Source organism: Panthera pardus, unplaced genomic scaffold, assembly GCF_024362965.1.
Source record: "Panthera pardus isolate Hobbes unplaced genomic scaffold, ASM2436296v1 HiC_scaffold_25, whole genome shotgun sequence".
Lineage (NCBI taxonomy): Eukaryota > Metazoa > Chordata > Mammalia > Carnivora > Felidae > Panthera > Panthera pardus.
In genome coordinates, this window is record NW_026526821.1 from 87,538,675 (window position 1) to 87,563,708 (window position 25,034).

A 25,034-nucleotide genomic window follows, 5' to 3' on the forward strand; every position below is an offset into this window, starting at 1 on the left:
CTCGGAGCCTGAGAGCCCGGGTGTGGAGGGTGGGCCAGGGCTCTGGGCTCTACCTGCAGCACTGCTCCTGAATCATGGGTCGTGTGGACCTTGGCGGGTCTCAGGTGCCTGAAACATCGGAGACAGGTGGGACCCAAGTCCTGGGCTGCCCTCACTGGCCCTCTCAGGACTCTGTTCTCATACTTCTGCCTAAGCCTGGTCCCCTTTGAGTCCCTCTCCTGGGGATAGAAGGTGCCTGGGGGCCCCCTAGGGACACTGATCCCAGGTCAGGAGTTGGGGGGAAGGTTCCCATCTTCTTGGAATGCACAAATGGCTCTCCAGGGAGGAATACTAAGCATCAGGACCAATTCCTTCAGGCACTGCTCAAGGCCACTGATAGCCCTGGGACAGCAGCAAGAGGCCTGCCTTCACCTCTGACTCCATGCTGACAAGTGTTGGGGCCCCAAGCCAGTGCACCAGAGCCGACCCCTGGCTGCTCACCGTTCCTTCAGCCAGCCCCGTCCTGCCTCCTAAATCAGTGTCCTTCGTTTCCCATCCGCCCTTTTCCCTGGTAGCCAGTCTGCCCCTGCCAGTGGTGCCCACTCTGTTCTTCCAGCCCAGCCTTCTCCTCTCGTCCTCAGACCTACGGACCCATCTGCTTGCTACACATCTCTACCTGGATGTTCTGTCGGCACATCCAGTTCACTCTCGGGAGTCTTCCTAAAACTGTCGTGCCACCTTGGCTTCAGCCCTCAGTGGCTCCCAACTGCCTTCAGGAAAAGTCCCAGCTCTCATCCTGGTGGAGGGGCCTCTCTGTCCCCACTCCCTCTCTGCCTCATGGACCCCAGAAGTCCTACCCTCCGGCCCTTTGGAGCCTCTCACCACCCCACATGTGCTCCCTCCTGCCCCTGAGCCTTCGACTTGTGCACATGCTGTTCCTTCGGCCAGAATGCCATCTGGCTCTTCTTGGCCTGACTAGTTTCCTCCAGGAAGTACTTCTGCCTCTGAGGCTGCTCAGTGGGGACCTAGCCTGTTAGCCTCTCTGTTCTGGGTGTTCCCTGTGGGCAAGCCGGGGTCTCCAAACCCAGCCCCCCCCGTCAGGACCAGCTCATGAGGAATGAAGTGAATGACCCCTGGACCAGCTCATCTTTCAGGCTGGACACTGTCCCTTCCAGATGGCTATTCTTGACAAAGACACCCATTCACTGCAGGGGACGGCGGCGACTTTGAGCGGTCCAGCTCTGTTCTCAGCCTGCACTGAGCCCTGCCCCGGGCCTGCCCACCATTTCCGAGTCAGCCGGGTTTGGCAGGGCAACAGTCCCTGTTTGAGGTTGGGGGCACAATATCATCTGACCTTCATTTTCCAGTCTCCCTGTCCTTTGGTACCTCTTGCCTTGGGCTTTCCTGGGGTGGGAAAGGTCCAGGATATCTTGCTGGTGGCAGTCACGGGTCCTGGCTGTTTCTGAGGGAGTCTTGGCTGGACTGGTGGCCTCCATGAAAATCTCCCTCTGGTGGTCTGTATGGCAGTCCCTCCCAGCTCCCGACCTAGGCTGGGAGCGTAAATCAGCCTCGTTGGCTCAGCTCTCCATATCCAACTCCAGATCTGCCTGCCCCCACCCTCAGGCCCACTCAGGCCTCCTTCCCAGGCAGGCCCCAGCCAGGACTCTGGCCCAGGCCCCCCTTTACCCACCCGGCATGCCCCTCCACCCCAATCGAGTGGGCTGGGGATGGAGGCCGCCCCTCTCCTGGCCTGGGGCAGCCCCATCCGCGGCACCCTCGGGGCAGTAAATATTATATTACTACAGGGTGTGCAGTACGTGACCTGAGACAGGCCCCGGGGCTTAAGTTTCCCCGAGATGGAGTTTGCGTACCGCTCCCCCCACCCTAAAAATTCAATTAAAAAAAATAACAGGAAAAATGTAGTGCGCCGAGGGCCTGCCAGAGTGGTGTATCTGGCGGCCGCAGTGCCGCTGCGCTCCGGCGGTAATTGGTTCTGCATAGCTCGGGGAAATTGGCAGAAAAATAAATCAGCCGGGAGCCGGAGTCGAGACGCTGCGGGGAGGGGAGTGTGAGGTGGGGGGGGGGGGGGCTGCAAGTGCTGGGGGCAGGACTGGTGGAGCAGGTTTGACTGATGTCCTGCTTGGGAGTCAAGGGCTCAGTGGGGGTGGGGCAGGGGTGGAGCAGCCCCCAGACCCCCAAGCAGGGGTAATCCAGAGGGCTCCTGCCTGCTGAGGGAGAGCACAGAGACCCCCACCCCACCCTCCCTGCATGACCCTTGTGTGTGTATGGACTGACCCCAGAGGCTTAGTATGGTCGGGAAGGGCCACGTGAAGAAAGACTTCCAGGGAGCCCAGAGGGATGGGGAGGGTCAGAGTTCTTTGCCTGCAAATAGGATTGAGTTTAAACCCAACCCCCACTTGGGGCCTAGGGTTGTATTTCTGGGGCTGTATGTACCCCGCACCTCCTCTCCAAAGGCTTCTGGGAGGGGTGTCATGGGGCTGCCCCAGGTCGACACATCTGTATTGCTGGCTGCCGGCCTCCCCACAGTGTCTGCAGTGGCTTGTCAGGGGTCCATAAATTTCCTTCCTGAAGAAAGTGTGCATACAACAGAATGGATTCATTTCAGCCAAGGGCAACTTAGCACTCCGGCCTCTGCTCTAGGAAGGTGCAGGGCACCGAGGGACCTGCTGGGCCCTCTGAGGGCTTGCAGTCAGTTGGGCAGAGGGGACACACATGCAACAGAACTCACATACATACAAAAGAACTCCTAAGTTCCAAACAGGCAGCTCTGGAATAAAGGGCAGAGGGACTTCAGAACAGGAGGCACACAGACCAGTGTAGTTAGGGAAGGCTTCCTGGAGGAGGTGACGATGGAGCCGGTCACATGGAGATGACTGTGCATGTGGGTCAGGCTGGAGAAGGCACTTGGGGCACACGGAGTACCCAACAGGCAGGCGGAGGGTGTGGGGCCTATTTTGGCAGTGGGGGGGGGGGGGTGGTGTTCCGTGTGCATGTGTGTGTACAGCATGTGTACCTGGGCCTGGACGACTGCCGGGTTCATCTCATCTGTCTGTCCCTCACAGCCAGCCCCTAGGCGACGTCCAAGAGATACCCTCTGCCACCCACCTGGACCAGTACCTGTACAGGCTGCGTACCCGTCACCTAGGCCAGATCACTGAGGCGGCCCTGGCACTGAAACTTGGCCGCAGTGAGCTCCCTGCTGCCCTGGAGCAGGCGGAAGACTGGCTGCTGCGTGTCCGGGCCCTGGCAGATGAGGTAGTCAACCCCTGGAAGGCGTCTTTCTTCCTCCCTGAGAGCATCAGAACCGGGAGGGATGTGGGCACTTGTCTGGACTGTGATCCAGCTCTGGCTCCATTTCTGGGTGGGCTTGGTCAGGTGACTCAATTTTTCTGATCCTCAATGTCCCCAGCAGGAGGAGAGAGGTTGCAATTGGATCCTGGGTGTTACGGGGCCTAGCTCAGAGCCTGTTGTGCGGTAGTGTTCGCACGGTGCCCCCAATGTGCTCAATAAATGTCACCAAAGTGTGCCAGAGACAGAGCTTGGACTGGAACCCAGGACGCCTGGCTCCAGGTTCAGTGCTGGGGCCTGCTTCCCCGGGGACTTGACTCCTCCCTGCCAACTAGTACCTTTCTGCACCTGGCCTTGAACCAGCCTCTCTGGTGCCCCTGCATTTCCTGTTCTCCCAAATGCCTCCGAGCCCCAGGCCTGAGGAGGCTGCATTTATAGTAACTCTGAACTTTGTTATATTGAATCAGAGAGTGGTGGCTGCAGTTTGTCCCCACCTGCATAGCACCCCCTTCCCCGCCCCAGGTCAGATGTACCCACCCAGTTCCTAGGGCAAGCAAGCATTCTACAGATTTGTTCAGAATGAGGACAAAGTTCTGCTCAGATGTTATGGGTAGACTAGCTGTTGCCCATTTCGACCAGAGAGGTGTGTGGTCCCCCTATGGAGGGGGTGGGGGTGATGAGGAGGGACCTCCCCAGAAGGAATGTAAGAAAGGGCGGGGCCTGAGAGGGGCTTCTGGAGAGGTGAGTTGTGGAAGGGGAGAGGGGGTCCAGGAGGTAGGGGGCTGCGCAGAAGGCAGCCCAGAGAGTTGGTCCCTGAGAGTGAGCCTTGGACTCATCCCTGAGCAAGGCCTTGGGCATGTGGCCAGCTACCTGGGCAAACACTGTATTGCCCAGCCACAGGCTGTCCCCATGCAGTGGCCACAGACCAATCTTTGGGCTGGACAAAGGCTGCCTTCCATAATCTTGGCCCAGATTGACCCTGGAACTCTCAGCACAGATTGTGATATGGCTGGGAGGGGTTAAGGTCAAGTGTATTGAGTGCAAGGGAACCCAGAGAGAGTCTTTCTCAGGTTTGAGTGTGCATCAGAATCCTCTGAAGGGCTTGTTAAAACAGGTTGTAAACCCTGTCTGATCCTGCATGTCTGGGGTGGAGCCTGAGAATTTGCATTTCTAGCAAGTTCCCAGGAGCACTGCAGCTGCCGCTGTGCTGGCATCACGCTGGGAGAGTGGTTAGGAACCATTATTTGGAGTCAGAGGAACCTGGTTGGCTCCTACCCTCTTTGAGCTTGAATTTCCTCACCTGGCAAGTGGGGCTGCCTATCTCTGCTGCAGGGAGGGAGTGCAGCTGGGAAATGCCCAGCGAGGCTCTAGGAGCATCAGCTGTCAGCCGTGGCCCTGGTTAGAGGCCCAGCGCCACCTCACTGAGCACACTTTGCTCACCAACCTTGGAAGCAGATGGGCTGTGCCCAGTGGTTCTCACTCATAGTTAGTGGCTCTGAGGGGCTCAGGGCCTTGCAGTTTTGTTCCGGGCTAGTCGCCATTTTCAGAGCCTAATGTCACTAAGCCCAGAAAAGGACCAGACCCCACAAGTCCCTGCTATTAGAGAGAGGAGGGTGGGAGTGTCCTTGGGGAAGGGGCACAGCTATGGATTTGCTGCTATTCTTGGGGGTGAGGAAGAAGGGTAGCATCTTAAGTATGATGTCATTTCTTGAGTCAAATCAAATCCTCCAATCTCTGCCCCCGCCAAGAAGCATCTATCTACCCAGGGGAGGGAGATCTAAGAACATAAGCTCTCGGCTCCAGGCAGGAGTGTCTCTTCCCGGAAAATGTGGACTCAGCTCAGTGAATTTTTGGCAGGCTCCTGATGTGAGCGGACGCAGCCTCATGCCCTGTCCCTGGGGGCTCATAGCTGCTGAAGACAGAGGTGCCCAGCTGGCCCTGGGAGGTCAAGGGGTGGGCCACTCTTGAGGGTGGGTGGTGGGAGAGCTGGAAGCTGGGAGGAGAGGCTTGGGTGTCTCAGGGTGGACTGTGGGGCGTGGGTCTTCCCCACCCTGACTGCCGTCCTCTCTCCAGCCCCAGAACAGCCTGCCCGACATCATCATCTGGATGCTGCAGGGAGACAAGCGAGTGGCGTACCAGCGGGTGCCCGCCCACGAGATCCTCTTCTCCCGGCGGGGTCCCAACTACTGTGGCAAGAATTGTGGGAAGCTGCAGACGATATTTCTGAAAGTGGGTTCTTTTTTCTCAAGTCGTGACCGTATTTTCTCCCAGGTTGTCCCCTTCCTGTTCCATGTCCCCTCCTGTTCTCCATCTAACTGAGTCTTTAGGCTTGAGTCTCAGAAGGGGCCGAGGGCTTTGTGTAAAACCATTTTCTGTTGTCTCTCCCCTACCAAGTCCCTAGACCCCACACACCTGGTCTAGAAAGTTGGCAGGTGGGAGCTGGAATCGGAGGTGCTAGGAATGAGTGAGACAGGGTCTGTGCCCCTCCGCCCCCTGGCTGTCTGGGAGGGGCTGACTCCCAAGGCTGTTCTCGATCTCCCCAGCCAGACCTCTGGGAGAGGGGTTCAGCTCTCAGCCCCCACCCCAACCTGTAAGAGCCTTGGTAGAGACCTCAATGCTCTGCCCGAGTGCTTTGACTCCAGCTGGGATCATGCTCAGATTCAAGTTCTTCCCTGTGGGAAGGCTGGTGTTTGGGCATCGAGTGTGCCTAAGGCTCTGGCCCCTCAGGGAGCTGGGGGTGAGTAATCCAGTACCCTTCATGTTGTCCTGTCTGCACCTCTCCTCCCCTTCCTCCTCCTCCAACCCCCATCCTTGCACCCTGTCCGTCTTCTTGACTGGCCAGCCTTGGGCTGAGTGACAGGGATGTGAGCAGGTGCCTGAGGACCCCCATCCTCCTCTCTAGGTTAATGTGGGAACAGAGAGCCGAGGCTGCTTTGGTTGGGATATACTGTGGCCTGGTGGCCAGGACACAATTCAGGGAAATCCCTTCCTGTGCCATGACTGCCCGGGTCTGAGGGGAGAGTCCCTGTTAGAAGGGCTGTCACTGAGGCTGTCCTGCCAGAGGAAGAGTAGCCCTGGAAGGCAGGCCTGCCCCTTGCCACTCACTGCTCACTCCAGATGGTTCTGTTGGAATTATAAGCCATCTGGCCTTCTTCCCAGCCTGGCCCATCTGCCCCAGCCCCTTGCTCTCAGCCTTCTCTCCCCCGCCCCTCCTTCTATCCACACTAGGACCGGCACCTGCCTCGCCTCTTCCAGCCACTCATTGTTGGTTAGCCTTAGCCTCAAACCTCTCAGTGGCTGTTGGTCAACCCATTCACGTATTGGCCAGTCATTCCTGTCACCCCCTGGGGTCGGTAGAGAGGACAGGCTTCAACGGCACAGTGTGTGTGGACAGGTCACGGGGTTGGCTGGAATCCTGTGTTGCCTAACCTCCCTGAACTGCTGGCGGTCTTCTGACCTGTAAAATGAGCAGGAGACTGCCCACTTCACAGGTTTTCAGGATTCAGTTAGGTGATGCAGGCCATGGATCTTGCTGGAACGAGGTGTGATCCATGAATGTCCGTTTCTCTCCGCTCTTCTCCCCTTTCTCCCCCGTGGAGCTCCCTTGCTCCCTGGGGAGAGGAGGCTCCACCAGCACGACTGGAGGCCGACATAAAGGCAGAGATGAGTAGATACCTGGACTTGGGGTCACTGGGGAGGCCAGCTTTGCCTAGAGAGAGAGTGGGCAGGTGTCAGGCAGTGGGCTGCCCCCTCTCACCTGCATACGTGCCACCTGGGGCATGTTCCCTGTGCTGTCCTAACCTCCTAGCATCCTGCTTTGCATCCCTCCTAAGCCAGCTTCTCTCCTAGCAGGGCAGAAGGGAAAGGAAGTGAAGGAGCTGCCACATCGGAGCGGGGCTAACCAGGAAGGGTTGTCTGGCTAGAGTGCAGGTGGGGATGTACTTGAACAGGATGAGCTTCAGGCTCTGACCTCTCGGCCCTGCGTCTTTGGGGAAACACAAACTGAACATTTTTCCCTGATTCCAAGCAAAAAAAAAAAAAAAAAAAAAAAAAAAAAAAAAAAAAAAAAAAAGAAAGGAAGGAAAAAAAAAAGATATAGAATTGTTTCTCGAAGTCTTCCCCACTGAGTTTATGAGCCCCGCCAGTAGCTCCTGAGCAAGCTCTACAAAAATGTTGGCAGCAAGTAGAGACCAAGAAAACATTGGTGTTTCTTAACTTAAACCAAAGTTGGAAAAAATGAGCACCAGTAGAGAGGGAGAGGAGCCCCAAACTAGACATTTCTTTATTTGCTGTTGCTATTTTGGGTCCGGCAGGCTGGCCCCGTCTAGGGGAGGGCAGGGGAGAGACTGGGGTTGGAAGGGGGAAGGGAGGGTCAGGCATTCCTGCCATCTCCCTGGGGCTCGTGGTTTGGAGGGAAAAAGGCCACTAACCACCCCAGGGAGGGGACAGCTGAAGCCAACAGTCATGGGAGGTTTCCAGGGGGTGACATGTGGGGTCAGGCCCTCCTCCAGGCTTTACCACGGATGAACCAAAAGCAGAGAGACCGGGTGAAGGGTGAGACCATCATTGTCGTGGCATGCCCTGCACCCCTTTCTGATCCCTTTCCATGGCCTGGGCTCTCCTTCCTGGGGTGTAGGCCTCCTCTACCTGTTGCGGACCTCTTACCTCGGCCCCCCCTTTCCTCTTCTGAACCCATCAAAACTCCCTTCTCCTCTCATTCAGCCCCCACCCCATTGCGGAGGAGGAGATACCCCTCCAGGCTCATGCTCACGAAACCTAGGTACTTAATGTGCTACTTCCTATAAGAGACAGGGTGTTGTTCTAAGAGTGAGAACTTCTGTTCCTCAGGCCATATCTGACCGTTGATTTCAATCAAACAGGGAAGTAGTTGTGGAGAATAAATGTTTTATGCTGGGTTGTTGTGGTTATTCCATTTTGGCAGAGCTTCTGAAAGTTTCAGGATAATAAGCAATTGAGGACCAGTGCCTAGTGGTTAACATGCTGATAAGCGCTTGAAAGGATAGGGCTATCAGATGACACACTGACATCGAGCCAAGACAAAAATAACAAAAACACAACCCCCCATCCCAAACAAACTGAAAATTAAGGAGGAAGCTTTAACCTCCTCCCCTTCCAGACCTGGATCGTTGTTATCTCCTTTAGAGATACATAGTAGAACTGCACTTTCCAATATGGTGGCCATAAGGTGCTATTTACATTTAAATTAATTAAAATGAAATAAAACTAAAAATTTGGTTCCTCGGTCACAGCAGCTACATTTCAAGTGTTCAGTCACCAGCCACAAGGGGCTAGTGCTACCAGACTAGACCATGTGGGTATAAACCATTTTCATTGTGACGGAAATGTTATATGTTCCATTGAGCAGTGTTACTCTAGAAGAAACAGAAATGGGATGTGGTGGGAGAGGGGAGAATGGGGGACCCTGGTCTATCTAGGCATGGCTAATTTTAGCAAAGATCGCCTAGGTGCGGATGATAGTCCTCTTTGGCGGGGAGGAATCTTGGCAGGTGGGGAGAGGCCTTCTTAATTATACATTCCTGGCGCACCTGGTGGCTCAGTCGGTTGAGGGTCCGACTTCGGCTCAGGTCATGATTTTGCAGTCTGTGGGTTTGAGCCCCACGTTGGGCTGTGTGCTGACAGCTCAGAGCCTGGAGCCTGCTTCGGGGTCTGTGTCTCCCTCTCTCTCTGCCCCTCCCCTGACTCGTGCTTTGTCTGTCTCTCTCAAAAATAAATAAACATTAAGAATTTTCAAAAAAAATTTATATCTTCTCTTTCTGTGAAATTCTGGTAATTCCTCCAACAGGACATATGTCTAGTGGGTGTCAGGCCAATATGTCCAGTCCTGGAGGACCCCCCGCCTTCCCCCCCCAAAACCCCTGTCTCAGTTGGGACATCCTGATCCTAAAGGGAATCATGGGTTTCTGTCCTTCTCTGGTACCTAGTATCCAATGGAGGGCGTTCCTGGAGCCCGGATGCCAGTGCAGATACGGGTGAAGCTCTGGTTTGGGCTTTCTGTGGATGAGAAGGAGTTCAACCAGTTTGCTGAGGGAAAGCTGTCCGTCTTTGCTGAAACGGTGAGTGCTGCTGGCCTGCCCTGCCTGCCCTCCGTGCCCCAAGCTGTGCTGGACCCCCTCACTTCTCTTTATTGCTTGCTCTCCAGTATGAGAACCAGACCAAACTGGCCCTGGTTGGGAACTGGGGCACAACAGGCCTCACCTACCCCAAGTTTTCTGATGTCACGGGAAAGATTAAGCTACCCAAAGATAGCTTCCGCCCCTCGGCCGGCTGGACCTGGGCTGGAGACTGGTTCGTGTGTCCAGAGAAGACGTGAGTCACGGGCAGGGAGGCTGGGGGACCCCTCTGCTCTGGTCCTTTCTCCGAAAGGCTACAGTGCTATTAATTGCTCTACCACCCCTATGCTGGCAGTGGGGACTTCCACTTGAACTCTTCCAGGGCCAGGGGCTGGCGAGGCGCCGTTCTTTTCTGGAAGGGCTCTAACAATTGGAAAGTCCTTTATTGTTTATTATTATTATTATTTTTTAATGTGTATTTGCTTTTGAGAGAGAGAGAGAGAGAGTGAGAGAGAAAGAGAGAGCTGGGGGGAGGGCAGAGAGAGAGGGAGACACAGAATATGAAGCAGGCTCCAGGCTCTGAGCTGTCAGCATGGAACCCGATGTGGGGCTCAAACCTACGGACCGCAAAATCATGACCTGAGCCAAAGTCAGACGCTTACCCGACTGAGCCACCCAGGCGACCCAAGAAAGTCCTTTATTATTAAACTAAAGTTGGCCTCCATTTGAATTTGCCTCCATTGGTTGCAACCTTCTTCTCCAAGAGGTCACAGCCTGTTTCTTCCTCTCTGTGTCAACCCTTCCCATGCCTGAGGTCCCTCCTCTCTCTTTTAAGTGCCTCTCAGAACAAGGCGGTCTCTCTGTATCACTGTCCTTTCTCTCTTTCTCCTTTCTCTTTTCCTGTTTGACGTTCAACAACTGGATTTCTTTCTTTCTTTCTTTTTGTTTTTTTTTTTACTTTTTTTAAAAAAATTGAAGTGTAATATATATTATCTCAAGCATGCAATTCTTAAGCATACAGCTTGATGACATTTTCCATTTCAACAACTATCTATCTATTGAGCTTCAACACCCACCAGGCTTTTGGTGTCTTCAGCCCTCTCTCTCTCTTTTGATGTCTTTTTCTTTATCTTGGGTGGTGGTATATTCTTTTGTCTATGAGTGTCTCTAGGTATCCCTGCATCCCCTTTTGCTCTCTCCCCTTGACCCTCTGCCCCTCCTTTCCCTCTTCTCTTTACCCTGTTGTTGGTGGGGTGAGGCTGATGGCGGGAAGCTTGGCCAAGGCCTTGGGGTACTCTGCTGGAGGTGGGGATGGGTGGGGAGGTTCTGACCCTTCCCCCCCTCCAGCCTGCTCTATGACATTGACGCGGGCCACCTGAGTTTTGTGGAGGAGGTGTTTGAGAACCAGACCCGGCTCCCTGGAGGCCAGTGGATCTACATGAGTGACAACTACACGGATGTGGTAAGTGGGTGCTCCAGGGGCAGGTGGCATTTGCTTTCCTGGGGTCCTGGATATTTGGGCTCAGGAGGGTCCTGTGGCTCAGAGGAGATGGGACATTTTCTCTCCTGTTCCCAAGTCCCCAGCTTCATGCTCTGGTTTCCAGAGAAACAGTGTGAGAACCAGTGTGGGTAGGATGCTGATCTGGAGTGGCACCTGGGGCTTCAGGGATGTATGTTGTCAAGTTGCATCTTTTCTGCTTCCCTGCTGATACATGTCTCTTCTCACACTTGCCTGTCCTAGAATGGGGAGAAGGTGCTTCCCAAGGATGACATTGAGTGCCCCCTGGGCTGGAAGTGGGAAGATGAAGAGTGGTCCACGGACCTCAATCGGGCCGTTGATGAGCAAGGTGGGCAGCACATGGGGCCCGATGGGACCCACCCCAGCAAGATCAAGAGGTGTGCTGGTGGGACAGCTGAGTGCAGGGCCTTTTGCCCCGGGGCACCGGCCTTCAATGGGCTGCTTCATCCAGGGGACTTCTTAGATCAGCCCATACTTGTAGCTATAAATTAAGAGTCGGTGGTCAGTCATGAGCCTGTGAGTGTGCCCCAGAGGGAGAGAGAGCCTCTGGAGAGATGGGGAATGGCCGGGCAATGACTGACAGGTGCCCTTCCCCCAGGCTGGGAGTACAGTATCCCCATCCCCCCGGATCGGAAGCCAAAGCACTGGGTTCCTGCTGAGAAGATGTACTACACGCACCGTCGACGGCGCTGGGTCCGCCTGCGCAGGAGGGACCTCAGCCAGATGGAGGCACTGAAGAGGGTGAGCCCACTAGGTGGTGGGTGGGATGAAGCCCTGGCTGGGGGAGGCCAGCTGGGCACATGTGTGCACAGACACACGCGTGTGTGCTCAGGACACGTATAAGGCACATGAGCTCCCTCGAGATGCTCACAGATCACACCCAGCACGTGCACAGTGCACATGCAGATCTTCCCATGCTTGTCCAGATGCTCACAGCCAGATGCCCATGACTACGCAAGGAGATGCACTTGGAATTGCACAAGACCTGGAGGTACAAAGGCATAGCCAGACTCTGGCTGTGGCTGCGTGTCCTAGAGGCAGGGTCTGAGCACAGGTTTGGCTGCAGGTAGTTTACGGAAGCAGTGCTCTCAGGAGTGCTGGGAGCAAAGATGTGGTCTTAGGCCAAGTCAGTTTTGGTCTGAGCTGTGGCTTGGGGAGGGGTGCCCCTTGGAGCAGCAGAAAATCATTCTCACCTGGAGGCAAGGGGGCTGGGGTTTGTAGCCTCTTAGCTGTGTCATCGGCTGGGGTTGCTGGGGCTGGGCTGAGGGACGCACCCTCCCCATGGGGCTTGCTTCCTTCAGCATGGGCAGTTCCCTGGAGAAGGGGGCCGCTGGAGCTGGTAGGTGAGGACGTATGCATCGTGTGAGTGTGCCAGCTGGGAGAGTGGCCTCGGTGGGCTCCCTCAGCATTTACCAGGGGATGTGTACACAGTGCAAGTACACATGTCCACAGGCATGCCCGTATACCCACAGCACAGAGGCGTAGAGTGGACACATGAGTGCACACAGCACATGCACCTGCTCCTAGAGTCCTGCAGATGCCCAGGTGCTGCACAGCCTCAGTGCCTGCCTTCCCTGGGGCCTCTTGCTCTGTGTTCTTCCTTCCCAAGCACGCAGTTGAATTTTGGTCCAAGAACCAGGCCTCCCCCAGTCCAAAAGTAGCCTTTGGCATCACCCAAATTTCTTCCTTTCTCTTTGGGCACAGAGAATCTAGACAAGTATGTCACTGGGTCCAGGGAGAAGCAAGGTTTTGAGGCAACAAACCATTTTTGGTGCCATGAACCAGACAGACTCAGCTCTCCCTGTAGGAGCACCCAGGGGACAGAGGTGAACCGTGTCAGGCAGCGTGGCTCCCCCAGTCCAGCTGCCCTCTAGGACAGGAACTTACTGCTTAGTTCATAGCCTGAGCCTGAGGCGTACCAGAGGGCAGTCTCTCAGGTCACCAGCTGAATAGGAAGGGACTTCCAAGTCTCTCTCCAGGTCTGGGAAAGGGTCCCCTCGAGGAAATGTGGGGGCGGGGTACCTCCACAGCTGACCTAGGTCTAGCCTAAGGAAAAAGAGCCTGGAGTCGGGAAACAGAATCTTCATTTACCCGCTTCTATTTTTATAAGCTGGGAGGTGAAGAAGAAAAAGGAAATGACAAGAAAACCTTGGATCCATGAAATCCATTCTTAATCTGAGTAAACAAACAAACCCAAAGCCGAGTGTTTTCAGCACTGCTTTAGTCGACCTTCCCTTTCTGGTTCCTTGGGTCCCCACAACCCGGGGAGCCTCTTCCCCTCCTGATTTTCGGACTCAGGCTCTTGTCATTGCAGAAGCTGGTAAGAGCCCCCCTCCTCCAGGTAGCCCTCCCAGGTTTTCCCACCTGGAGGGTGCTGGTGTGGAGCGGGTGGGGACTCCTGGAGGGCAAGCCAGAGAGGCATAGCAGGAGTCCAGCCCAAGAACTCCTTGCAAGCCTCCAAGCAGTGCCTGAGCCTGCCCTGTTCTCTCCCATGCAGCACAGGCAGGCAGAGGCGGAGGGCGAGGGCTGGGAGTACGCCTCGCTCTTTGGCTGGAAGTTCCACCTGGAGTACCGCAAGACGGATGCCTTCCGCCGCCGCCGCTGGCGCCGCCGCATGGAGCCCCTGGAGAAGACAGGGCCTGCGGCCGTGTTTGCCCTCGAGGGGGCTCTGGTACGTTGTCCCTGGCCTGTGGTGGGTCAGCGGGGTGCAACTTGCTTTCCAGGGCTGTTCAGGGCTGAAGTAGGAGCCCCCGGGATAGCACTTCAGATGGAACAGTGGCTGGTCACCTTGGCTACACAGTTCCTTTAGGGTTGCCTGTGGGGAAAGTAGATGGCAGTCTGGGTGTGCTCCTAAAATAAAATGGCTCCCTTCTTGGCACTGGGAGATCCACTGCTGCTTTGTGTAGTCAAGTTGGGAGCAGGCAGAGAGGGTCTCGGTCTGACCTATGGCTAGAGCCGAGGGACCTGGCTCTTCTTGAAGAGGCTGGCTGCTGCAGGGTGGGTCTGGGAGGCTTTGGCCTCACCCCAGGGAGTAGCCAGAGAGGTCTAATAACCCCTGAATGTCCTTGGTTGGACACGAGTGCTCCTTGGCTGGACAGAAGCCGTGTCATGGCATCCCTGGGAATTCTGGGGGAGAGATGTACCTCAGAAACTGAGTCCTCAGGCTGGCTTTCTGCCTTAGAGCACACTTTCTGGAGCAGGTCACATTGGGGCAGCTCAAGGTTACCTAGGGTCTGGCTGATGTGTTCCCCCAAAAGATGAGCAGACCCTTCCTGGCTAGTCTGAGTAGGGCCATTCTCCGCTCTGTTTTGGCCTGGGGATTTCTGGAGGTGGGAGGAGATACAGAGTCAGAGACCCTTCTTCTGAAATCTAGCCAGGACTGCCCACCCCCTGGGGCTTTGGGCTGTGACTCAGGGAACAGGTCCCACCAGCTTCTATAGCTGACATGTGCACCAGTTGTGTGTGTGTGCATGTGTGTGTGTGTGTGTGTGTGTGTGTGTGCATGTGCACATGTACATGAGGATTTGGTCTGAGTGAGGAGCAGTGGGTCTTTGCCTTGAACCAGGGAGTACAGAGGACAGGCCCAGGATCTGATGGGATGGAATCAGGGAGAGGAGGTGAAGTTGGCAGTGTCCCGAGAGGGGTTACAGCCCTCTCGGGCCTTGATGGTGGGCCAGGTGGCAGTATGGGAGAGGACACCTTCTGGGGGCTGGATAATGCTGGATGTCTGATGATGTCTTGGGGCCAAGTTGCGGGGAGGCTGAAAGGAGACGGCAGAGCTCTGGGCTGCTGGGCTTGTGCTCAGCCTGGGTGGGAGGAAACTGCTGCCCCAGCTGGAGCAGCCACAGCTGGAGGGCTTGTAGGGCAGGGCTGGTGTCCATTGACTCTCTTTGTCCTGTCAGAGAGGGCCTGGCTTGGGCGCAAGGCAGGGCCTGGGGGTGGTCTTGTGGCTCCAGCTGAGGGGTGGGAGAATAAAGGCCTCTGTGGCAGAACTGAGTCAGGGCCATGTCTGAGAAGGCTGGGCGGGCACCCCAAGGTGAACAGAAACTCAATGAAATGGGTTAAAGAGAGAAAAGGAGTTCAAGGGCTCAGATTGATGGGAGAGCCCAAGAGGCCAAACAGGCATTAAGCCTGGCAGGACTCTGTTTCTGACATCTGCCTCTGTCTTGGCCTCATTCTCACACTGCCTCACTCTGTGTGGTAACAAAGATGGTGCCCACAAAAAAGACTGACACCAACTTTATAGCCGGCAAAGTCCTGGTAGGTAAAATAGCACAGCCCACCCGGCATCCTCTGTTTTCCTCACAGTTGGAGGCCCCAGAGAGGAGAGTGCTATTTTCATCCTGATGCTGTGACAGTGTCGTGTGTGACTAACTAGCTGTCTTGGTCATGTGCCCCTGCCAGCCTGAAGGTGAAGAATGGAATGTTCTGATTGGCCACTTCAGTCATGCCCCTTTTCTGTAGTCGACAGCACCACCAGGATGGGGAGAAGAGCACCTGGAAAGGAAAAAAAAAAAAACCCCAAACAGTGCTGGGCAAAGAGCTTTTGATGATGGCCACAGGACTCTGTTCAATGAGCAGTAGGGAACCAGTGTGGATTGTTGAGCAGAGGAGTGCTCTGGTCAGAGCTGGGCTTCAGGGCCATTAATCAAGTAGTCACGGAGGATGATTGGGGGTGGAAGAGTAGAGACCATCAGGAACCTTGATTAGTGATCTGGGATGAGGCGACCATCTGGGGTGGGAGCTAGGGGAGGCAGTAGAGGGCAGTATAGTGGCAGAGTTTGGAGAGGGTCAGATGGGCCCAGAGTCTCTGCTGGGTGCGTGGTAGGGCCTCTCCCATTGCTGGGCCATGGGGTGGGCGTGGTGGGCCTGGGGCTGCGATGAGTTCATGGCTGGCCCTGGCAAGTCTGACACACATGGTTAAGTGCTGTGTGAAGAAGGCGGACCTGGCAGCCGCTGGCCGGGCCGCTTAGGGCAGGGAGGCCAGGGCCGTGGGAGAGAGAACGCAAGGCCAGAGGTAGCCAGAGACACATGGACGGAAGTGTGGATGGGTTCCGGGCTGGCCAGGATCTGGGGGAAGAAGAGGAACAAGGCTGGGGACCCACTGCCAAGCTTTCATGGCTCGGTGACTGGGAGAATGAAGGGGGGTACTTCCCAGACATGGAGAAACCAATCCGTTTATTCTTTATGTGGGAGAAAATGTCGTGAGGGAGCATTGAAATCAAATGTCAAGGCAACAGACATGGGGAGGTGGTTGATTGTGAAGCAGATGTGACCTGCCTGTGATATGCAGAAGAAACCAACATAGGGAAGCCCTCTGAGTCCTGGGGGAACTTGGCTGACATAGAGAACCAGAGGCAGACAGTGGTTGGAGAGGCTGGATCCCACAGACCTGGAGTTGGAGGACACAGTTTTGGAAAGTCTTTAGGTGTGGCCAGCATTTGGACAGGGCCACAGGCCCATTTGATGGTAACTATCTAGACTACTCTACTTTAGTGAATCGAACCTCCATCAGCACACAACACACACACTCACACTCACACATGCACACACACACATGCGCACACATACTCATACATGCACACAAACACACTCTCTCTGTCTCTGTCTCTGTCTCTCTCACACACACACACACACACACACACACACACACACACACACACACTCCTCCATGGCCACTTTTATGTGCTCCTGCCCTGAACCTGCTGTCTTTCGTCCTGGGACATACTGATGCTCCAGCAAGGCATGGGGGCTAAAGTCCACCCTGCATCATGGGAGCAGATGGTAGGGATCTCTGGGTGCCAGGACCCAGCTACCGTCCTGGGTGCTGCCCTTACCTGCTGGTTACTTTTGTCTGCTGATTCGCCTGGTGAGAGCATGGTGGGATAGGTGAGGCTTCTCAGGGGAGCAGGTTTGGTTTGGATTCTGCCTTCTCTGCTTCCTAGCTGTGGACAGGTTACTTATCCCTTCAGCGACTCTGTTACCTCACCTGGGAAAGTCACTGCATCCTAGAGTCATTGTAAGGAAAAACCACATGGCACGTCTTTAGTGCTTCTCAGCCTTAGTCAACGTAGGAGCAATATGGCGGCCTTGTTGCACACTCTTGATTACAAGTCTGGGTGAACCTAGAGTCTACATTTCTAAGAGGACTCTGGGTGATGCCAGTGCTGCTGGTCCAAGGACCATCTCTGAGTAGAAGATGTGAAGTACATTGTGCCTGAGGAAGGTGAGGGGCGTGGTCACATCGCCCTCCTTCCCTACTTGGATGCCTTTTTTTTTCCTTCATGTTTTTTAAAAATTTATTTATTTTGAGAGAGAGAGAGAGAGAGAGAGAGCGTGCAGGGGAGGGGCAGAGAAAGAGAGGGAGAGAGAGACTCTCAGGCAGGCTCTGCACTGGTAGTGGGGTGTACACAGGACTCCACGTGGGGCTCCAACTCACGAATAGTGAGATCATGACCTGAGCCAAAATCAAGAGTCAGATGCTTAGCCGACTGAGCCACCCAGGCGCCCCTTTAGATGCCTTTCAGAGAGAGGCGGAGTGTATCCATTATTTGGGGAAGGTGTGTGGCCAGGGTCCTAGAGAGGGAGACAGGGTATGATGACATGTTCTCCTTGCTCCTTGGTGGGAGAAAAGTGATTTTTACTTCTAATGATCCCCTGATCTGATGATGGAGGCCTGGCCTACGGGGAACTCTCGTCTGATTAGGAAGAGAGGCATTCACATGTGAGTACAAATAAACCCCATAGGATCTGCATCTTTGACGTGCTGGAGGGCAGAATGAGAGTCATTCCAGAATGATGGTGTCTAGTGAGGGAGGCTTCTTAGGGAAGGACATTGGGAGGCAGACCTTGAAGGAGTCCAGGGAAGAGCTGTGGGTGGTGGCCGGGTGGACTCCCTGGTAATCTGACATTTCTGGCTGTCTGGGCCCAAGCACCAGGCCTGTGGCGCCCCCTTGCCTCCTACCATCCTTCTCCTGGCCCACAGGTCCACCAGAAGGCCGAGCCTTGCCTGCCAGTTTCCCTCCTGAAGACATCTTGCTGGAAGGCAGGCCCTGTCTGCTCATTAGCACGGGCAGCCTTTCCCTGAAACCTTCTGCTGGGGCCAAGCCTGGCTCCCTCCATGGAGCGGGAGGCCCTGGCTCCGTCTGCTAATCGTCTGCTGTCTCCATCCCGAGCATTATTTTATTTTCGTATTATTCTTTTTCCAGCTAATATCCTGGCATTCCCAAAGACACCGGTTTCATAATCTTCCTGGCGTTCCCAGGGAGCTGGGAAGCAGAGCACAAAGCTGCTATTATAACGCGTTCCATCCAGCCTCCCTCTCCTCGCCCCACACCCCTTGCTGCCGCCACCGCCGGCTCCCACCCAGGCACCCCTTCCCGACGCCACCAGCCTCTCTGGGAACTCTGGTGACGGCTGCTGGGATGAGCTCACGGAATCCATCCTGTCGCCCTTGCCCTGGGCCTGCCCTCCATGTGCAAGGATTTTTCCAGAGCCCTGCCTCTGTGCTTGGCCCCGAGGGTTAGGAAGGGTTTTCTGAAATGCCTGAGCCTGGGCAGGAGGGAAGGAGATGGGGACTCGGCAACATGTGCTCATAGCCTTGGAGATTTTTAGAGCTGGAAGGAGCTTTCATGTTCGAAAGGCACTCTCCACCTGGCTTTGGGTCCCTTTGAAATTGGATGCATGGTTGTGGGTGTGCGGATGTGATGTGTAAGCACGTGGATGATGTGTGTGCACATACAATATGTGCGCAATGTGCTTGTGTGACATGTATGTGCACGTATGCGTGTACACGTGTGTGATGTGCATGTACGTGCACATGTGTGTCTGTGGTGTGTAAATTCTGACATAAGGTTCACGGTTTCCTCCAATTCTCAAGGGAATTTAGGACCCCAAAGAGGATAAAAATTACTAAAACCCATTTTACCGTGTGCTAAAGATCAGGCTGAGAGCTTTATATACATTGTCTCATTTTATCCTCACAGTGACCCCAGAAGACTGGATTCTATTATTATACCCATTTTCCAGTTGGGGAGACTGAGGTTCCAGAACTGCACTGTCTAATACAGTAGCCACTAGCCACATGTGAGTATTTAAATTTACATTTAAAGTAATTAAAAGAACACAATTTAGTTCCCCAGTCACACCAACCACATGTCAAGTGCTCAATAGCCCCACCTGGCTCGTGGCTACCATTTTGGACAGTGTAGCTCTAGAACAGTTTCATCGTTGCAGGAAGTTCTGTTGGACAGTAGTGCTGTTCTAGAACAACTCTGAGCCCCTCATATTACTCCAGAAGAAACAGACCTGAGAAGGGGTTTGCCTAGTGGCCCAGCGTGAGTCAGTTCTAGAACCAAGGCCAGACAATGGGCTCTTCTGTCCTCTCTCCCCAAGTTCGTATCTCCATTCCTATTAAGGCATAATGTCCTCCCCCTAGAGAGGGCCCTTGAGTGGGGTCCTAGGGAGGGTCCTGGGCTGCTGGCTAGAGCTCTTGGCTGTTGTGTAGCCACGTGGCTTAGCTTCCCTGGGGCAGTTAGAGGGGAGTTGGCAGAACTGCCGTCAGCCCTGGAAGCCTCCAGTTGGTTGTCAGAAGCCTGAGTCTTGACCTGAAGTGGAGAGGATCTACAGAGACAGGCATTCCCAGACCAAGCCTAGGGGCAGAGAAGAGCAGCTGGGACTCGGAAGTGCTGGGGGTGGGGGTGGGGGAGCTTGGGGAAAGGCTGGTGCCAGAGAGGAGCAATGTGGGATTTGAGCTGGCTGAGAAGGAGGTCAGATGTGAGTGGGGAGGGGAGGGGCCGTCTCTGCACCTGGATGAAGCCCATGCCGTACGCAGAGCATGCAGGCCCGGTTCCCAGAGCGGGCGCTTTGACCAGGGGCAGCGTCTGGGAGGTGAGAGGGGTTTGCCTCATTAAGTAATCAAAATCCCCACTGATCTGCACAGGCGGGGGAGGTGGCTGCAAGGTTCCCTGGATTCTATGTTTTGAGTATGGTAGCTGAGCACCTGTTCTCTACCTGGCTTTGTGCTAGCGGGAGCTAACAGAAGGCTGGCCGGCCGCTCAAGAGCCTTCTGCTGCCCCACACAGAAGGACCATTTGGGTAATTCCTTTAAATGGGTGGACCCTTGGATCAGTCTCACTCCAGATGTGGATGCTGAAGTCTTGAGGGTCCAATTGTATGTTTGGGTACCTGAGACAAAATGCCAGCACACAGGCATGCATGGGTGCTGAGGGGCGTGTGTGTCACAGCTGGGCAGATGTGTCTGGTGCCCCATGCATGTCACGGTCCATGCGCTGGGGTCTGCATCCACAATTGCTAGGGCGACCTTATAATTTATTGCCTATACTATGTGTAATCATGCTGGGAAAGAGGCATAAGGGAGGGCCATCCCAGACAGACTGGAACCTGATTATGGCCCTGATTACGGAGGCACCCTGGCATTGGGTAAAACCCGCTTGAGCGTTCTCTGCAGCCTCCACGTTGGGAGACACGGAAAGCCTAGAGGGACGCATACGCGCACACACACACATACACGCAGACGCTTGCGCCAGCCCACACGTGGCATCGTGGATTCTCCAGGTTTCCTGATTCTATTCCCAAACTCCCCAGGGGCCGGCCAGTAGTTTTGCAAGGATTTTTGCAGCTGCTTCCAAGCCTCGGCTCCAGCTGTAAATTAAACGGGGGTGCACCCTTGCCTGCTATTCTACTTAAGGTTGCAATCAGCCCTGATTAGGAAGGGAGGTCTGTGTTCCCGAGTTCCCTCTTTTAAAGCGTTCCCCTCCTTTGGCCTGGCCTGCTAGCCTGTGTGGGGTTTCCCTGGAAGCTGAGGCTGGGCAGCCAGGGCAGTGACGTGGGCCCTGGGCTCCCCAAGGCCCTGACTTGGCGCTCAGCCCTGTCCTGTCCCTGAGCCCTGCTCTGGTGCCGAGTTCTGATGGGGAAGCAGAAACTGGGAAGAGCCCCGAGGGGCTGTCGGGAGATGCCCTGGCTCTGCCAGTTAATTTGCTGTACAATCCTAGGGAAGACCTTACCCTCTCTGGGCCCCAGCTTTTTCACTTTCTAGATGGGGGTAAGAACAACACAGCAAAAATAAGAATCTCTCCTTACAGAACAGGCGTTGGCAAACCATAACCTACGAGCCAAGTGTGGCCTCTGCCGGCTTGTATAGATGGGGTTTACTGGCACATGGCCGTGCTCATTTGTGTAGGCATGGTGTGTGGCTGCTGTCCTGCTATGATGGCAGGAGTTGTTGCCTGAGTAGTTGCAACAGAGACCATATGTCCTGCAGAGGTGTATTTACTCTCTGGCCCTTTCCGAACAACGTTTACCAGCTGTTCTAGAGCAGGCATTGCCTCCCTGCCTTGTTGGTGCATCATCTCCTTTAACCCTTCCAGCAGTCCTAAGAGATAGGTTTTATCATCACTCCCATTTTACGGATAGGCAAGTTGAGGTACAGCGAAGGCAAGTCATAATTGTCCTAGCGGCGTTTCCTCACATGAGTGTTACGAAAAATTTTGTGGATAATGGTGGGGTCGTGCAGCGTTTATAGCATACTGCTCCTATGCTGTTGTTTGTTATTTGGATGTCCTAGCAAAGCCGGTAGTGGAGAAGAGATCCTGGCACTTCACCGTAGCGCGTGCTGGTCAGTGTTAAACAGCTGGCTCTCCAGAAAAAACATCCAAAAAACAAACTCAGCCTGGTTTGTAGTACTTGCTGGTTTCCGTGGTGTACATACCCCCGCTGTGGCCGATTTCAAGCTAGCAATGTGGCATCACTGAGAGTGGAGACGGGAAGAGATGAGCAGTAGCAGATGGTTAGATAGTATTTCCAGCCCACAGATACACTAGGCGCAAGTAACCTCAGGAGCAGGACAGTAGTCAAAGGTCATAAAATCATTACGAAGTGACGAGTTTGAGTATCATCTTTGTTTCTAAAAAAATGTCTGTAGTTATAAATGCATGTGGTATAATGGTTACAAATGGCTGTGTTTAACGGCTGGCTTGCAATACACCTGAAGATTTAAGAATCTGCTCTTATGAGCTATGCAGGCCAGCTCCAGCACTTGCTGCTCTGAGGGGGGTCCCCTGATCCTGTTTACATAAGAGATAAGGGCCCCGATCATAGCAGCCTTCCCCACAGCTCTGTCCCTGTGCTCTTTGGGTCCATCAGGCATTGGAATTGGGTCCTCCTCATGAAGCCAGGAGAGCAGCTGGTCCCCGAAACCCACCTGCTTGACTCTGATGGGGTAGAGGGTACCCTTGTAGCCCCCTTGAGGTACCACCGAGGCTCCGTTGTTTGCTTCCTGACTGCCATGGTGTGGCTGCGGTGGCTCCGTCCTCTGCCTGCTCAGCTCCAGAGGCCCTCTGCTCAGCCTTTCCGCTGCATCCACCGCCGCTCTTGCCCCTCTGTCCTGCCCCCGTGTTAGAGCTCCTGAGCTGGATGTCTAGGCCCTGTATGGATGAGGCATCGAACCACTGGCAAAGGGAGGAGGTGTGTGTGTGACAGACAAGCAGCAGTGCAGGAGGAATTCCAGACACACTAGCGGTCTGGCGCTTGGTCTCGTATCCAATTTAGGTGGGCTGAGGGGTCCCCTTCATAGGCTGCTTATTTTCCCAGAACCTGTCCGCCTCCTCCTGGTGTGGTGGCCGCACTAGGGTCCTAGGGCAGGAGTCCCCAGCAGGTAAAGTGGGTTTGGCCGCTGCCTTTGGCGACCCCCGGGGGCAGCCCCGCTCCATCTGAGAGGGAGAGAGCTCCTCAAGGTCCTAAGCTCGGGCTCCTCCAGAGATCCGTGGCCGCCAGCCGGGCAGCAGCGGGTTGGATGCTACCCAGTCCCCTGGGCGAGCAGTAGGATCCCTTACACAGCTAGCCCCAAGATGGAGTGCGTGGCCACAGACCACAGTCTGGGAGTCGCATCGGCATGAGCTATGGAGGCAGGAATGTGGCTGTGGGAAACCCAATGCCCAGGGCCCGGCCCTGGAGGCTGGGGAAGAGTGAGTGCGTGGAGTGGGGGTGAAGGGTGGGTGGACAGAAGGCGGAGTGTCAGCCGCCACTGCAGCCTGGCTCTCTCCACCCAGGGCTCTGAGCAGGAGCAGAAGTCAGCCAGCCTTTCTCTCCTTCCTTGCCCTGCCCCAGCTTCGCCCTTTAGCTGAGGCTTCCTCTAAGCTCTGGGGTGGGGGTGGCGGGGGGCACACATCCAGCATACTGCTGCTCCCCTTGAGTCAGCACCTCTTCTCTTTCCCCTCCTCCAGGAAGCTTTCCTGAATGGGGCCTTCCAAGGGTTCACTCCATTCTGTTCCACCCCAGAGATGGCTCCGTCCTCGGGGGGGGGGGGGGTGAGTCCCTATCATTTGCTCTTTCTGTGCTGGCATCTTACTCTGAGCCTTCCGAGGGAAGCAGGGTGCTAGCTGATGTACGCTTTCCAGACCCTTCCCCTGGAACCTAGGGCCTAAATGCTGCCCACGTGGCTTAGGGCAGGGAATGCCAGTGATTCATTTTATGTGACAAATCTTCACTGGGTGACTACTAAGTGCCTGATGCCAGGCTGGGTGCTGGGGATAAAGGAGAGTGTGTGCTTTGCCTGGACACACGGAGAGACGGATACAGGAGAGAAGTGAGGAGAGGCCGAAGACATGTCCACCACAGCAGTATCCAGGCCTCAGTGGTGACTGAGCTGAGGGAAGAGCTCAAGTTAGCCCACATGGGAGGACATTCAAGGTCGAGAGAACAGCCCGTGCAAAGGTCCTATGGCAGAGAGAAGACAATGGATTCCAAATTGAAAGAAAACAGATTAAAGCAGGAAGGTATTGTTTAGCACGAGACTGGAGAGTTGAAAGATTTAAACTGACCTCACTCGCACCATTTGCTGAGTGCTGCTTGTGTGCTAGGAACCTGCCACGGGCTGTGGATGTTCCACTGCATTTCCTTTCCACCAGTGGTTCCCAGCTGGGGGCGATTTCTACCCCCACCCCATCCCTCAGGGGACATTCGACAATGTCTGAAGATATTTTTGGTCGTCACAACTGAGGGGTCAGGAAGCTGTGTTGGTCTCATGGGTACAGGCCAGGGATGCTGCTGAACATCCAGCAATGCACAAGACAGGCAGAGGGAAGGACTGACGGGAAGGTGGTGCTTCCCAGAAGCTCCCACATCGGGTTTTCTTGAGGCTTCATTGTTTGCTTTGAGAGAAATTCGTGGAGCGTGAGCCCTGTATGCCCACGCATGAAAACCAAAAAATATTTCGGAGTGAAGGAAGTGTGACATTGGATTATCTGTTAATGTACATATAGACTGAGCCCGGGTGACAGGCCGGCCTTCTTCATAAGCTCTCTCCAGAGCTCACACTGTTGCTGTCTCCTGAGGTGTCCGCATTCATGTGTTCACTTACTCACTCGCTCTCCAGGTCTGTCTTGAGCACCTGCTGTGTGTGAGGTGTGCTGGGCGTATGACAGAATCCTCACAGAGGTCTCAGTGGGAGGAGATGGGTAGATGGTGGGTGCTAGATCCAGGGTGCCATGGAAGTACATGGGAGGGGTGCTTGATTCATCCTGGCAGGGTGACCTTGAGGATGAGGCTGGCCACCCAAGGAAAAAGAAGGAAAAGAAAGGGGCAGAAAGACTTATGTGCAAGAGGCCTGGGGACAAGGAAGGGGCCCCCAGAGGGTCTCAGCTGGTTTGAGCATGGAAATCATCAGGGATGGGGGTGTCTGGGAGTGTCCAGACTGCCGGAGACTCAATTCAGAGGCCACGTCTGGGCTGGCTGGGGGAAAGTTGGCCTCTCTCTGCTCCCAGGACCTGAAGAGGATGCGTGCAGAGCACCCTGGGAAGGTCAGTTGGCCAGAGGATGTAAAGACGTTGGCCAGTGGGATGGGTAGAATTCCGCCCAGGCTGAGAACCAGGGTGGCTGCAGGGCCAGTGGTCTGCTGGGAGGGACCAAACTTACTGGGTGTCCCTCAGCCTGGCTCCTTGTTCTCCCAGCTTCTTCTCAGCAATCCCTATCTGTCGTTTTGAGCTGGGGGGGAAGGGAAGGAAGAGGCAGGTCTGCACTTGGGAGGTAGGTTAAAGGGTTGGGGGGTGGCCGAGGACCCTGTGGATCCCCACTCTGGAGGCAGGACAGGTGGAGAAGCCCAGGCAGTGTGAGTGGTA

At 55.0% G+C, this 25,034-nt stretch overlaps 1 protein-coding gene across 23 annotated transcripts in view; it reads left to right on the forward strand.

Annotated features, from left to right (window-relative positions):
- DYSF (dysferlin) overlaps nt 1-25,034 on the forward strand; it is a 224,594-nt gene that overhangs the window by 105,539 nt on the left and 94,021 nt on the right. For all 23 annotated transcript variants that reach the window (XM_053890791.1, XM_053890801.1, XM_053890797.1 and 20 more), the window contains 8 exons: nt 3,063-3,255; nt 5,362-5,517; nt 9,252-9,383; nt 9,470-9,636; nt 10,728-10,842; nt 11,122-11,227; nt 11,498-11,640; nt 13,397-13,570. In XM_053890791.1, coding sequence (XP_053746766.1) covers nt 3,063-3,255; nt 5,362-5,517; nt 9,252-9,383; nt 9,470-9,636; nt 10,728-10,842; nt 11,122-11,227; nt 11,498-11,640; nt 13,397-13,570 — 1,186 coding nt within the window. The remainder of the gene's footprint in view (nt 1-3,062; nt 3,256-5,361; nt 5,518-9,251; nt 9,384-9,469; nt 9,637-10,727; nt 10,843-11,121; nt 11,228-11,497; nt 11,641-13,396; nt 13,571-25,034) is intronic.